Source organism: Globicephala melas, chromosome 13 (assembly GCF_963455315.2).
Source record: "Globicephala melas chromosome 13, mGloMel1.2, whole genome shotgun sequence".
Lineage (NCBI taxonomy): Eukaryota > Metazoa > Chordata > Mammalia > Artiodactyla > Delphinidae > Globicephala > Globicephala melas.
In genome coordinates this window covers 48,834,775-48,847,892 of record NC_083326.1, presented here as the reverse complement: position 1 = coordinate 48,847,892, position 13,118 = coordinate 48,834,775, and the positions used below count along the sequence as shown (strand labels likewise).

The window sequence follows — 13,118 nt, the reverse complement described above, 5'->3', positions numbered from 1 at the left end:
CAGTCACTATGATCCAGCAAGAAAGGTCTAAGCACGGACAGGGGGACAGGAGAGGGCGATAGCTCTGAAACCAAGAGGCGAGAGTGTTTCAAGAGGTTGGATAGGTGTGAAATGTCAAAGGAAGAGCAAGGACAGGCCTGAAAATGCCGACTGGTTTGGCAGCTAGGCCACTGATGAGCTCAAGAATACTTTAAGTAGAAATGACAGAGGCAAATAGATGTGGGTAAATTGAGAGTGAAAGTGGGATGATGGGGAGAGAGTACAGCAGATTCCTTGAAAGCAACTCTGTTTTGAAGGACTGGGGATAGCTTCAGTTTTCGGATATTAGATACCTGGGCACGTTCGTAGGTTGTGGGGCAAGAGCCAGAAGAGAGGAAAAGCTTGAAAGGAGAAAGGAGGGAAGAGAGATGAAAAAGATCCTAGAGGAGCCTGAAGTAGGTGGATGAAAAGCCCAAGCAAGGATCAGCCTTGAAAAGAGGAAGCACCACACTAAGGCCGGGGGCAGGGCAGAGGGTAGTTAAGGGGCCGGTGGGGAGCTAAGCAGAGCTCCTTCCTGTCTGACGCTGCCAATTTCCTACGAAGATAAACAGATTCTTAGGTATCTTCATAGGCAAGAGGAGTCTTACTATGAGACAGGATGGGGAGGGGGGCATGGAGGGGAGAGGTAACAGAGGTAAATAGGTTGTTTGAAAATTAAAAAGGGTACAAGGCCAGTTAAATTTCACCGAGACAGAAAATTAAAACTCTTGTTGCTCTATGCCTAAATTCCATATGTGTTCATTTTAACACAGGCACCTGTCTGATTAAAAAATATTCTTAAAACAATTCATTCTCTCCTTTTTAAAGCAATTTCCCACCACATCCATTAAAACTAGCTACTCTACCTACAGGCTGAGCAGACTCTAAAGGTTTGCCAACTGTAACACCTGGGACTTAGTCAAATAAGCAAGACCTTGAGGGTAAATTCCAAAATGCAAACGGGCATTTTCAACACTTTTCCTTTATAAACTTCTATTACTTTAGAAAGGAGTGGTAGGAGTTGCGGGGTGGGCTGACACTTCCCCCATCTCCCTTTAGAAACAATTTTGTAAAATCATATATACATTTAGAACGTACTTCCATAAACAGATTACTTTATGTTAGGAGCAGAAAACAGTAAAAACACAATTTTATAACAAAATAATTTCCTAGTGGCTCTAACACCCAGTCAAAATAGCACAACTCCAAAAATACCTGTAATTTAAAGACCAAGCAAACTTCTTAAAATGATAGCTGTACTACAGTAAAACAAAATGATCATTCTGTTCCTTTCAGCTATGCTGCAAAGAAACTCAGAAGATGTTCCAAACCAAGACATAGAAACATTCATTGTTTTTTCTTCATCCAAGAACCATTATAACTAAAAGTCCACTGCCGTCTATGCAGACCTGAAGATTCAGAATTTGATACATCAATAGTACCCAAAACTTTATTCCTCAGGTCAGCATCTAGGTGGCCAGCTTGGGCTAGGAAGGTAGCCAGCTTGGGCTAGGAAGGTAGCCAGCTTGGGCTAGGAAGGTGCCCAACATGACATCCACAAGAAGCTGCAGTTTCCCCATCACCTCCAGGGCCAACAAAACTTTCCCTATCTCTACTATCACAGTGTTACTATCAATAAACCCTTAGGACTTCCCTGGTGGCGCAGTGGTTGAGAGTCCGCCATGCAGGGGACATGGGTTCATGTCCCGGTCCGGGAAGATCCCACATGCCGCGGAGCGGCTGGGCACGTGAGCCATGGCCACTGAGCCTGCGCGTCCGGAGCCTGTGCTCCGCAACAGGAGAGGCCACAACAGTGAGAGGCCCACGTACCGCAAAAAAAAAAAATAAAGTAAAAAAAAAAAAAAAAACCCTTAAATGAGCTCTGACCACGGTCCAGGCATTGTTCTAAACTTTGGTGACACACTAATGAATAAAAGCAGGCCTTACATTAGGATAAGTTATGTTTTATGTTATTATATATTTTTAACATATATATTTATATGTGTTTATATTTATATATATGTTTTATATATATATATACACACACACACTTTTTTTTTTTGGCCATGCTACGCAGCTTGCAGGATCTTAGTTCCCTGACCAGGGACTGAACCAGGGCCACGGAAGTGAAAGTGCAGAGTCCTAACCACTGGACCACCAGGGAATTCCCAGTAACTTATGTTATACAGAAGTCAACTGTACAAAAGAATTACTATCCACATTTCTCAAGAGGTCTGACTTGCCACCTCCACTCCCAACCTCCACTAGATCCCCTTTATAAAACCTTCACAGCACCTTATTTTTGCCACAAATGTCAGTCTGTAGGTGCACATATGGTCATTTCTTTGGCTCTCCCTACACTACACTGTAAACTTAATGAGAAAAAGGGTCCCACATTTCTTATGTGTCCCCACTATATCCCTAGTACCCAGCAAGGTGCCTAGAACAGAGCAGGCAACCAAATATTAATTAAATGGACAGATGGATGAACGTGGAATTAGTTTTTCAAGAACAAAGCAATACCGATAGGAAGGCCTAAGAGTAACATGTTCATTTTAAGTGGTACACCTTTAAACAGTGATCAAAAAATGAAGTTTTTTTTCCTTATATGCCACAGGAAATGAATTAAGATCATACCAAAAATCATACCTTTTTAAAATATACACTCCAGGATTATTGAGGATTATCACTGCTTCTTTAATTTGATACATCTCTAATTTATAAGTAATTTGTGGTTAACAGTTAACTTTAGAAAAAATACAAAAATCAAAGAATTCAAATATTGAACAGATGTTAAAAAAACTTTCTTTGGACTCATGAGAGCTTATTTCAAAATGCACTGTCTCTGATGTTTAAGCCAAAAGAAAGACAAGTAATCCCTTAATGTATCTTATGAGACTAGATTTGAGCCACATCCTATCAGCACATATAGTATTTTTCAGTATCTCTTTGTGGATGTTTTCAGCCACTCTTTTCACATTCACGCAATTCCAAACTCTGTTTTTAAGATTAATGAATGATTTTAATGGCCAAGAGAATGTTTTCAAGGAAATAACTAGTCAAAAACATTTTGAGCTTCAAAAACTAGGAGACTAGAGACTTTATGTTTTGCCTTATGTTTCCTCTCCTCCAAGGTCCACTGGGGAAGCCAAGCTTCTAATTCTAAATTATTTTGTGAAAAGTGAATTTCTGTTTTGTTGTTGTGTAAACACTGTATATTACCTAATTAAACTGGTCCCCACACTTGATAATCCATGCCACTAAATCCCCATTCACTACAGTGGATAAATTCTGTGGCCCTAACAACTCTGAAATCTTGGCAGAGACCCTGAAACTTGTAGCTTAAAGGGCAATCAACATTCAATTCCGTCAGAGGTCTACTATTTTACAAGTTGAACTGCTACTTTTCTTTACTATTTCTACAGAATCAAAGTAGAAAATTCCTAGAGAAATCAAAGACAGTGAAGTTCAACAATCAGAGCTAATTCCCGAGTATCAGACACTCAGAATATTAAATGATGTGTCCTTTAACAGAGTTCTTAAAGATGTTTGAAGAGTTAAAATTCAAAGACCTCCAGGCTAACTTTATTCGATCATACATACAGCAATATTTAACTGGACATTATAAAACATCAGGAAAGTATGGTGAATCCTCAAAAACTTAAACACAGAATTACCATATGATCCAGCAATTCCACTTCCGAGTATATACCCAAAAGAATTTAAAGAAGGAACTGCTGAAAGAGATACCTGCACATTCATGATCACAGGAGCATTCTTCACAAGAGCCAAGAGGTGGAAGCAGCCCAAGTGTCCACTGGTGGATGAATGGATGAGCAAAATGTATATACATACAACGGACTACTGTTCAGCCTTAAAAAGGAATGAAATTCTGAAACGTGACACAATCATGAACCCTGAACACATCATGCTAAGTGTAATAAGCCAGACACAAAAGGACAAATACATGACTCCACTAATATAAGATACTTGGAGTAGACAAGTTCACGCAACCAAAAAGTAGAATGGTGGTTATTAAAAGCTGGGAGAGGAGAAAATGGGGAGTTAGTGCTTAATAGACACAGAGTTTCAGTTTGGGATGATGAGAAAGTTCTAGAGATGGATAGTGGTGATGGCTACTGCACAGTATACTTAAAAATGGTTAAAAACATATGTTATATGTATTTTACCACAATTTTTTTTAAAAATGAGAGGGTTCAGTCGTTAAGACTTCACACCTCCACTGCAAGGAGCGTGGGTTCAATCCCTGGTCAGGGAACTAAGATCCCACATGTCGCGCAGTGCAGCCCAAAAATTAAAAAAAAAAAAAAAGAGGAAGTATCTGAAATTTGGCTCTAACAATTGAGAAACAGCTTTTGTACTATTAACAGAGCCAAAGGAAGCTAATTATTCAAAACTTGTTATGACTGTATGTTGTGATGATTTTTAAAATTCTCAGATACTGATTTTATGCTTGCTAATACATTATTAAAATATTTGAAATATACTGTATATTAGGGATTTGAATAGTGAGAAAAATCAAGTATTTATGAATACATATATTTTACAAACTAAGTCTTTAAAACAAAAAAACCTCTAGTGTGCTCAGCACTGCATTCCGAAGTACACTAGTTAGCTGCTTAATGGCGCTGTCTTCTTCCAATATTTTTCCTGCCAATATTGTATTTTTAATATAAGGAAAATATTAAAAAATTAAAGTGACTATGTTAAAACATGGCGATAGAAATAGAGTTTTGCTCTCAATCTTATTAGTTCCTAGCAAGCAATCATTAAGTTTTTTTATGTGATCATATATTCCTCAGTGTATGTATGTATGTGTGTATATACCTATCTGTACATAGGCATATACAAATATGTATATATAGAACTATGACATTTGTGATAACACAAATAATTAAATGCGTTTTTTTCTTGGTTTAGAAATTTAGCTTTGGTAGATAGATTCATATTTAAGCTAAGACTGATTTTAGAGATGAAGAAACTGAAAAGCACAAAGATAAAGTTGATTGCCAAGGGTATGGCTTTAATAGCCACAACCAGAATCTACAACTTCGTATCGAGGGATGAAATATTATTAATGCTATATATTTATAAAACTCAATTCAGCCTCTAAAATTAAAGGTCTCTGATCCTAGTTATTGTTCCTGTATGAGCACTGAGGAAGCTGAATCTGAATTATAGCTTAATCCCCTCATTTTAAGAAGATTTACTGACTGAAATGAGACATCCAAAATATGGCCATTTAAGGAAAATGACAGCAAATTTTAAAGTCTATTTTAGGAAGCACTTGCCTTTTTTAAAGATATGAAATGAAATTAAAAATCACTTAATTTTTAATTCAGTGAAACTTTTTCTCTAACTTCAACAGGACCCTGTGTCCTGATAAATGACATCACCTCTTTTGCAGGAGAAACGATAGACACCTGGCTATAATTGTAATATGTCTTACTAGGGTTTGTAAGCCATTGAAACCAATGTAAAATGCCTATACCAAATTATTTACTTTATATTCGACTTATTTACATTACTGTCTCTTATTCACTACGTACCCACACTACTTGGATGCCATACAGGTATAAGAAAAGAACAAGCCTACTTGCTGCCTATTTATTTATTATTTTACCTTTATTCAGTCGAAAATGTAAATGTTTAACAAAACTGTTGAAAACGAAATAAGCTTCATGGCCTTGCTTTATGGAATTGTTTAAACCTTAGGTTGCTATACATTTTATCTGCTTCACAAACAAGAACTAACCCTCAGACGCAGCCCTGATTTCAATTTGAACTTTGTAGATTCTACTGTTAATAAATAGTTAATAAAAACTACTGTTAATAAATAGTTAATAAAAACTATTACCTATTGTTTCAAAACAGGTTTGGCCCATAGAAGCAAACGGCAGAGAAGTCCACAAATAAGATAAATACAGTTTTAGATAATAATACCAACCAGGAAGCTGATCAACTGTTACCTTCCAAGGAAAAAATTCCTTAAATTTTACATAAAATGTATTTAAATGTTTCCCATTTTATTTCACATTTGAAAATTATCTTCCAAGCTTAATGAAACGTGTAATAATACTGACCAGTTATCCACCATACGGCCAGAAGTTTCTCTTTAAAGGAAAACTTTAAACAACAAAGTAAAAACGTGGTTACTTTCCACTGTCACATGATAGGAAACTGTACAGTTAAAGACCACTTTCACTGTATAGTACAGTAATTTCCTATTTGCTGGCTGATGAATACAACTCAGAAAAAGTTAGTGACCTAGTATATCCTCTTTAGGCATTAAAAAGTATTTCTTATACTTGCCCACCTTATTAGTGGATGAGGTCAGGTAAGAGGAAAAAAATCCAACATTTCTAGGGATCAAGAACATCCTGTAAGATACTTGTATGACATTATGATCATCAATATATTCTGTACAGAATGCAAGAATCTTTTCTGACACGTCATTAACGAATCCTGGTGAGATTGGTATCAGCTGGTGGCTATACTGCTAACACCTGCCCTCTTCCTAGGAACTGGAAAGAATTTACAAATCAATAAAGTTCTAATTACCACCAGACTTGGCTTAACCACTTCAAATTTCTTACATGTGCTTGCTCTATCCTCCATATGTTATGAGTTAGGCTGATTTCCACTTTCTGTTGACTACTTTTCTCAGTGAATACACATAATATACAAAAGCTCAGCTCCTAGCAATAGCAAGAGGTAAGAAACTGTCAAAGTGTCAAGTCTGAGGTATTATAATGATAGATATGTCTAAGTAAAATAAAGCCACGTGAAGAAAAAATTTGTTAAATAGACACTGCACCATGTTATCACACAAAAGAAATTGGCTGTATTTTTCTACCTAGTTGCTGGTTCTAAACAAGTATCATTTCCCTTTGCTTTGGGGGAAGAGTGGGAAAGCAATTTTCACAGAAATAACATCTAGCTGCTCTGAATTACAGGTGTTAAGTGCTGTGCAAATAATACCTGCAAGGCTGAGCAGCCTCCAGAGACAAGGATTAGCCAGTCCCCCCCCCAAATTTCTGCTGATGAACAAGGAGATATTTAGCAAGTGTGATCTGATAAACAGACCCTGGCAAAACCCTACACTGATACACAACAACTGCTCCAGATAAATCTACTCAACTTTCAGCAGTTAACTCCTATTTTGCACATCAGTTTCTCAATGCTGGGAGAGTTGCTCGGCCTGAGAGAAAAGAAAAAGATAAATTTTAAAAGGTACGTTACTGACAGTTTTCTCCTCTCCCCCCACCCCTCCCCATAGATTGTTAGATAGAGCCCTTAGTTTAGAACCTGGGGATAAAAAAAGGTTGAATTTTATAACTATTCTGTAATTAATACAGAGACCTTTAAAATTTCAGCTGGGGAATTCAGAAAATACACCTAGGCACACCGGCTGCAAAAAATTCGTTGCCTCCGAGTCAGACCACGAACATTGCTAAGCCATCAAAACAAATCAAAGTATTTTCCAAATTCTGAGTCAAGAAGTGTATCCAGATGCATCAATTACAATACAACGGCTGAGATTTTCAAGGAAAACACATCACTGATTTTAAAGCTGATTTCATTATGTTATCAGCTATCCACAAAAGCCTAATCGCTAAATTTGCAACATTCAAACAGTCTAGTTTAAGTTAACATAGTCTGCCAACAGTTCAACTTCACAATACAATCTGCATAAAGCAAAGACTTTCACAATTGAAAACCAATATTAACTACATCAGGATAACCCTTTTCAACGCCTCCTGCCAATCAGCAGGGCCCCCGGGTAAATGAATCCTTCTTTCTCTTGTGCTGCTGCCATCTTTCACACTGTTTCTGAATTCCTCTGATAGTCTTTCATGCTAGTAGAATGGAGCACGAGGTACACTGTGAGAATGCTCACGTGAACAGCTCGTGACTTCCACTGTGAATCAATCCTCTTCACGCCAGTAAGAAACTAAAAGTTAGAATGCACACATCCAAGTACCGAGAAAGCAAGCAGCTAATGACTTAGTAGGGAATGCATGTGGCACCAGGACGAAGTCCTAGCACCCAAAGTGGAAATGCAACAAATGCCAGCATCCTGCTGCTTGTACAACTAACTTCCTCGCAGAGTTGGAGCAGCCAGGGACTTCGTGGAAGCCTAGCTCTGGCTCAGAGCCCAGCATCTCCAGGCCACGACCCTGACCATCCTCAGAGACGCGCGGGAGACGCGGCCTCGCCCCCCACCACGCGCGGACAGACCTCCCCCACCATCAGGCAAGGGGGGAGACCGTTCACAGGGGAACCGGCCTAGGAAACTGACCTACGCTGTCACCCGGGCTCCCAAAGCTCCCGGGGTGGGGACCACAACCGCAGGCTCCCCGTCTGCCCGCCTCACGCCCAGGAAGCGGCCATCACCTGTCTCGCACCTTCGGAAGACTCCCGGCCCCACGGAACGTCGGTCTCGGGGATCCCTGCGCTGGGAACCGGGTGGAGCGCAAGGAAGCCAAGCACCACTCCGCGAAGTGGCACCGCCCCTCCGCGCGGCCGGCCCCACGAGCGCGCGCGCGCCCGGATTATTTACGGCAGACCCGTGCGGCACGTGACCGGCGCGCGGGCCCGCCCCCCGCCTGGGACGTCCCGCCCTTAGCACGCTCCAGTCCCGCCCAGACTACCTAGGATGGTTCCAGGCTTTGCCAACCGCAGCCAGGAAGGGCAGAGCCTTCGCCCTCCTCCCACCACGCCCCGACCCGAAAGATAGATGGACCCTACTTCGAAGCCACGCCCCCCCAAGCCAAAGCAAATGTAAATACTGGGTTACTAATCTGGAAATTTGTTATTAAGCCAATACATCACCCAGCTGCCCAGATTTTTTCTTTTCTGTTTTGGTTACTACTTTACCCATGGGAACTTAACAGGCAGTGTAAATTAGCTGCACCTCTTTCTCTTTTCACATGTCAAAGAATGGTCTCTAAATGCTAACAGGTGTGAGCATATTAAGATGTATATGAGTGAGGTATGCTTAAAGAGAGAAGGTTTTACAAATTTTCCTTCACTTCCTCCCTCCATCAAATATCTTTCATAAAGAGTCCACCTCTTCAGACTTGCACAACAGGTCTAGCCAGAGCAGTTAACACATAGCCTATAATGTGAAGGTTCAAACTCTAGTGTAATTACACCCTTTTAAAAAATGCATAGCTGAAAAAGACAAAGGAAATTATGAGCATAGGGAAAAATTTTCAACTTTCTTGTATTTTCCAATGTATTTAATGAACATGTTCTTTTGTAATGAAAATTAATAGGTATCATTTTTCTTTTTTTTTAGGTATCATTTTTAAGGGACTGTAGATTTGCAGTCAAGTCTAGAAACATGTATTGAGAACCTATTACAGGCCGGTTGGTGATGCACTACGTGTGATACATGATGTGGCAGAGCTCTTAGAATGTCTTTGGAGAACACAAGCAGCCTTGCTTATATATCCCAGCTTAGCATCATCTTTTATTAAGAAAAAAAGAGCACTTTAAGAGCACAATACTTCGACTGTAAATTGTGTGGTAACTAAGGCAGTCATATTTGCCTCACAAAGAAGAAACCTCAGAGCTTATTTTCTAAGGATACTGAATTATCTTCACAGCCAAAATAAAAATTGACTACCAAAATAATTTTCCACATGATTCCACAAAAGCCTTTGTTCTCACTAACATGATTTAATTGCCTAAATTCACTACTCTCATTTTTTTCAATTCACTTTACTCTCTTCTTGAGTTTGTAAATGAAAACCCATCCTAGCCAATAAGAGGATGAGAGTAACAGGAGGTAATCATCATGACTACCAATAAAAGAAGTTCTGATCTTGGTAAGATCACTCATTGTACATATTTTTACAGAAATATCTTTGATATTTATATAAACAATCTTTAGGAAAAGTTATCTCTTTGGCATTTTTATTTCTGACTAGTACAGATAAAAACACAACAATTCTTATTGTAGAACAGTACTATCCAATGGACTTTGGATATGTTCCATAATTCTATCTTGTCCAATACAGTAGCCACCGGCCACATATGCCTACTGAGCTCTTGAAATTTGGCTAGTGTGATTAAAGATTTGAATTTTTAATTTTACTTAATTTTAATTTAAATAGCCACATGTGGCTAGCAGCTACCATAATGGATAGTGCTGTTCTAGAACAAGAAAGCAATTACTATATTGCCCCCAGTTGTGTCATATTCTATTTTGAGAAACGTGTGGCAGACACAGAACATCTGGAAACAATAACTGTTTTCTCCAAACTGTTTTCTGAGCTTGTGAGGAGGTAGATATTTTAACTTTGCAGATGGAGCATGTTAAAGTTACTACGTCACTCTTACCTACAATGCATGTAAGTAGGAATAGAACTGGTAGGTCTGGATGAATAGAAAAGGGATTTGGAAGTAACTAACCCTTTGCTCTGCCATTCCCGGGCCTGCCTGACCCAGCTGAAAAGTTAACCAACTTCAGATCACAATATGTTTCAACAGAATTACCCATTGCCTGGATCCACCTAGGATTCTTTTTTTTTTTTTTTTTTTTCTGCGGTACGCGGGCCTCTCACTGTTGTGACCTCTCCCGTTGTGGAGCACAGGCTCAGGATGCGCAGGCTCAGCGGCCATGGCTCACGGGCCCAGCCACTCCACGGCATGTGGGATTTTCCCGGACCGGGGCACGAACCCGTGTCCCCTGCATCGGCAGGTGGATTCTCAACCACTGCGCCACCAGGAAAGCCCACCTAGGATTCTTTTGTTCACTTGTTTCGGGAAACTTAGGAGGCCACAACTACTACTGCCCATCCCACATCCCAGCGATTCCCTCCAGAATAGGATTCCCTCCAGATTACAGTACCCAATGTTTGTGTCCCTGCAGTTTTGTCTTAAGCCTGAAACACCCCAGAATGCACTTCATGCACTGCATGTTTTAAAAACACTCCCCCCGGTGCCAGTGTGACTTTGAAGTGCTGCAGGAGCGCACTAAAGGCTTATTAAAGGGAGGATTTTATGAACTGAGACTTTGGGGAGGGCTTTGGGTAAATATTGCCTAGAATGCTGAAAAGTACGTCAGATGTCATCGGGCAAATCCAAATAATTTGTTGAGTTGGAAATTAACCATCCCCTAAACCTACATATTAAGTGCTTTGAGTTATTATTAACCCAAGACCATCAAGGCTATGATGTCATTGTTTTTTATCTCTTAAAAGCTGTCTAAATTTTTTTTGTCATTTGTGCCATACACAGATTTAATAACTGAAATGAGTTGGTATATTTTCAGATACTAAATTATTTTTATCTAGACTTAATTCTGTGCCTGTCCTTCTTTTCCCAGATGTGTGACACACAGATGTCTAAGCAACTGCCTTCCACTAATGATTGATTTTGCTAGGTCCCCACACAAAAAGTTTAGGATGGTCCCCTCTATCTGTAGTTCCTTGATTGCTAGCAACAAGCGGTGACACTGGCTAACTTAAGCAAACAGGGAATATATTGCACAGTATCAAAAAAAATCTGAAAATCTGGCCCAGCAAGGACAGGACTAGGGCACTTCCAGGGATCTGGGTAGGGGGAACTAGTCTACAAGTTTTCCAGGTTGCTACCACTGGCAAAGAATAATTTCCATTTATTTTTGTTTTCCTGTCCTTTTGTCTTCCCCCTTCAGAAGAGGCAAAATTGAGAGAGAGAGCCATACAGAGAAACAGACACCTTTTGGTGTACAGGGCAGGGTGCCTTGGCTGACAATCCCACAACACTACAGTAAGTCCCCTACATACGAACGAGTTCCATTCTGAGAGCATGTTCATAAGTCCAATTTATTCCTAAGTCCAGCAAAGTTAGCCTAAGTACCCAACTAACACAATCAGCTATATAGTACTGTACTGTGATGGGCTTATAATACTTTTCACACAAATAATACACAGAAAACAAACACAAAAATAAACATTTTTAATCATATACTACAGTACCTTGAAAAGTATGGTAGTACAGTACAACAGCTGGCATACAGGGGCTGGCATCAAGTGAACAGGCAAGAAGAGTTACTGAGTGGAGGAGGGAGAGGAGGTGGGAGATGGTAGAGCTGAAGGATGGTCAGCAATAGGAGACGGAGTGCAAGCTGCAATTTCAGTCACGCCTGATATTGATGGAATGCACATTCGCATCTTTGAAAGTTCGCAGCTTGAAGGTTTGTATGTAGGGGACTTGCCTTCCACAGGAGAGGTAGTTCCCCACTGACGCACGCAAGCACACACACTCTAGCCAAGTCCAGTGCTATTACCAGAAGAAAGAGCAATGGATTTTGGGCAGCCACAATCACAAAAATGCCCATTATATTCTCTTTTTTGTTTTTCAATCAAACCCTTCCCTTTATAGCTTTTCTCGTAAGGCACGGGCTCCTTGGGCAATATTTCCAACTCCATATTTAGCCCTTTGCTCTATTCATCATGAATATACCCCTGCTTTTCCATCCATAACTGTCTGGTCAAGCAATGTGCCTGACAATTACACTACCCCTTCTTGGAAGCCTCAGGAGGTCTGCCTTGCCCATAGTCCCCTAGTGAGGGCTTCCTTACGCAGCCTATGATTCTTGGCTCAGTGGAAGGCGCAAGGGTGGGACCTAACCGAACGGAACGTTTTTATCAGGCTTACCAAAGGCCCGTAGATATGCTCTGCCCAACAGAAAAGATCTCTCCTGGGTACTATTAAACCATCTAGATTCTCTCTGGGTCCATTTGCCTGTGAAGAATACGAAGTACAGTGTTTAGCCAGGGTAGACGCAGAAAAACATAGAGAGGGAAGTGAAGGCAGAGAGAAAGTGGAAACCATGGGCTGGCAAGGAGAGCAGAAAAGAGGTGATTGGGAATAGCTGAAGCAAGAGCAGAGAGAATGAGACGTGGAGTGTGGAAACACTAGTGTAGGGAGCAAAGGGTGAGGCTCCTGGCTGAGAAGGCACTAACTGCTGGCTGCAGCTATATCTTCAACCACCTGTCAGAGTAGCACAGATGTTTCTGCTTTCATCTATCTACATTGCTGCAATACATTCCTACACTTTGTATTGCAAACAAAGTGATGTA

General features: G+C 40.3%; 1 protein-coding gene across 9 annotated transcripts in view; it reads right to left on the bottom strand.

The window, feature by feature from the left end:
* OSBPL1A (oxysterol binding protein like 1A) overlaps positions 1–13,118 on the bottom strand; it is a 237,763-nt gene that overhangs the window by 205,669 nt on the left and 18,976 nt on the right. Inside the window, exons 1-2 of one of the 9 annotated variants that reach the window (XM_060310977.1) lie at positions 8,448–8,553; positions 7,182–7,240 (exon numbers count right to left, since the gene is read on the bottom strand). The exons of 1 other annotated variant lie outside the window; for it this stretch is intronic. Coding sequence is in view for 3 of the 8 variants with exons in the window: in XM_060310969.2 (XP_060166952.1) it covers positions 3,769–3,871 (103 nt within the window). In the remaining 5 variants the exon portion in view is untranslated. Of the gene's footprint in view, positions 1–3,768; positions 4,229–6,355; positions 7,139–7,181; positions 7,241–8,436; positions 8,554–13,118 lie in introns of those variants that run through there. 7 more of the 9 variants (XM_060310974.1, XM_060310969.2, XM_060310973.1 and 4 more) reach the window with 7 other exon arrangements.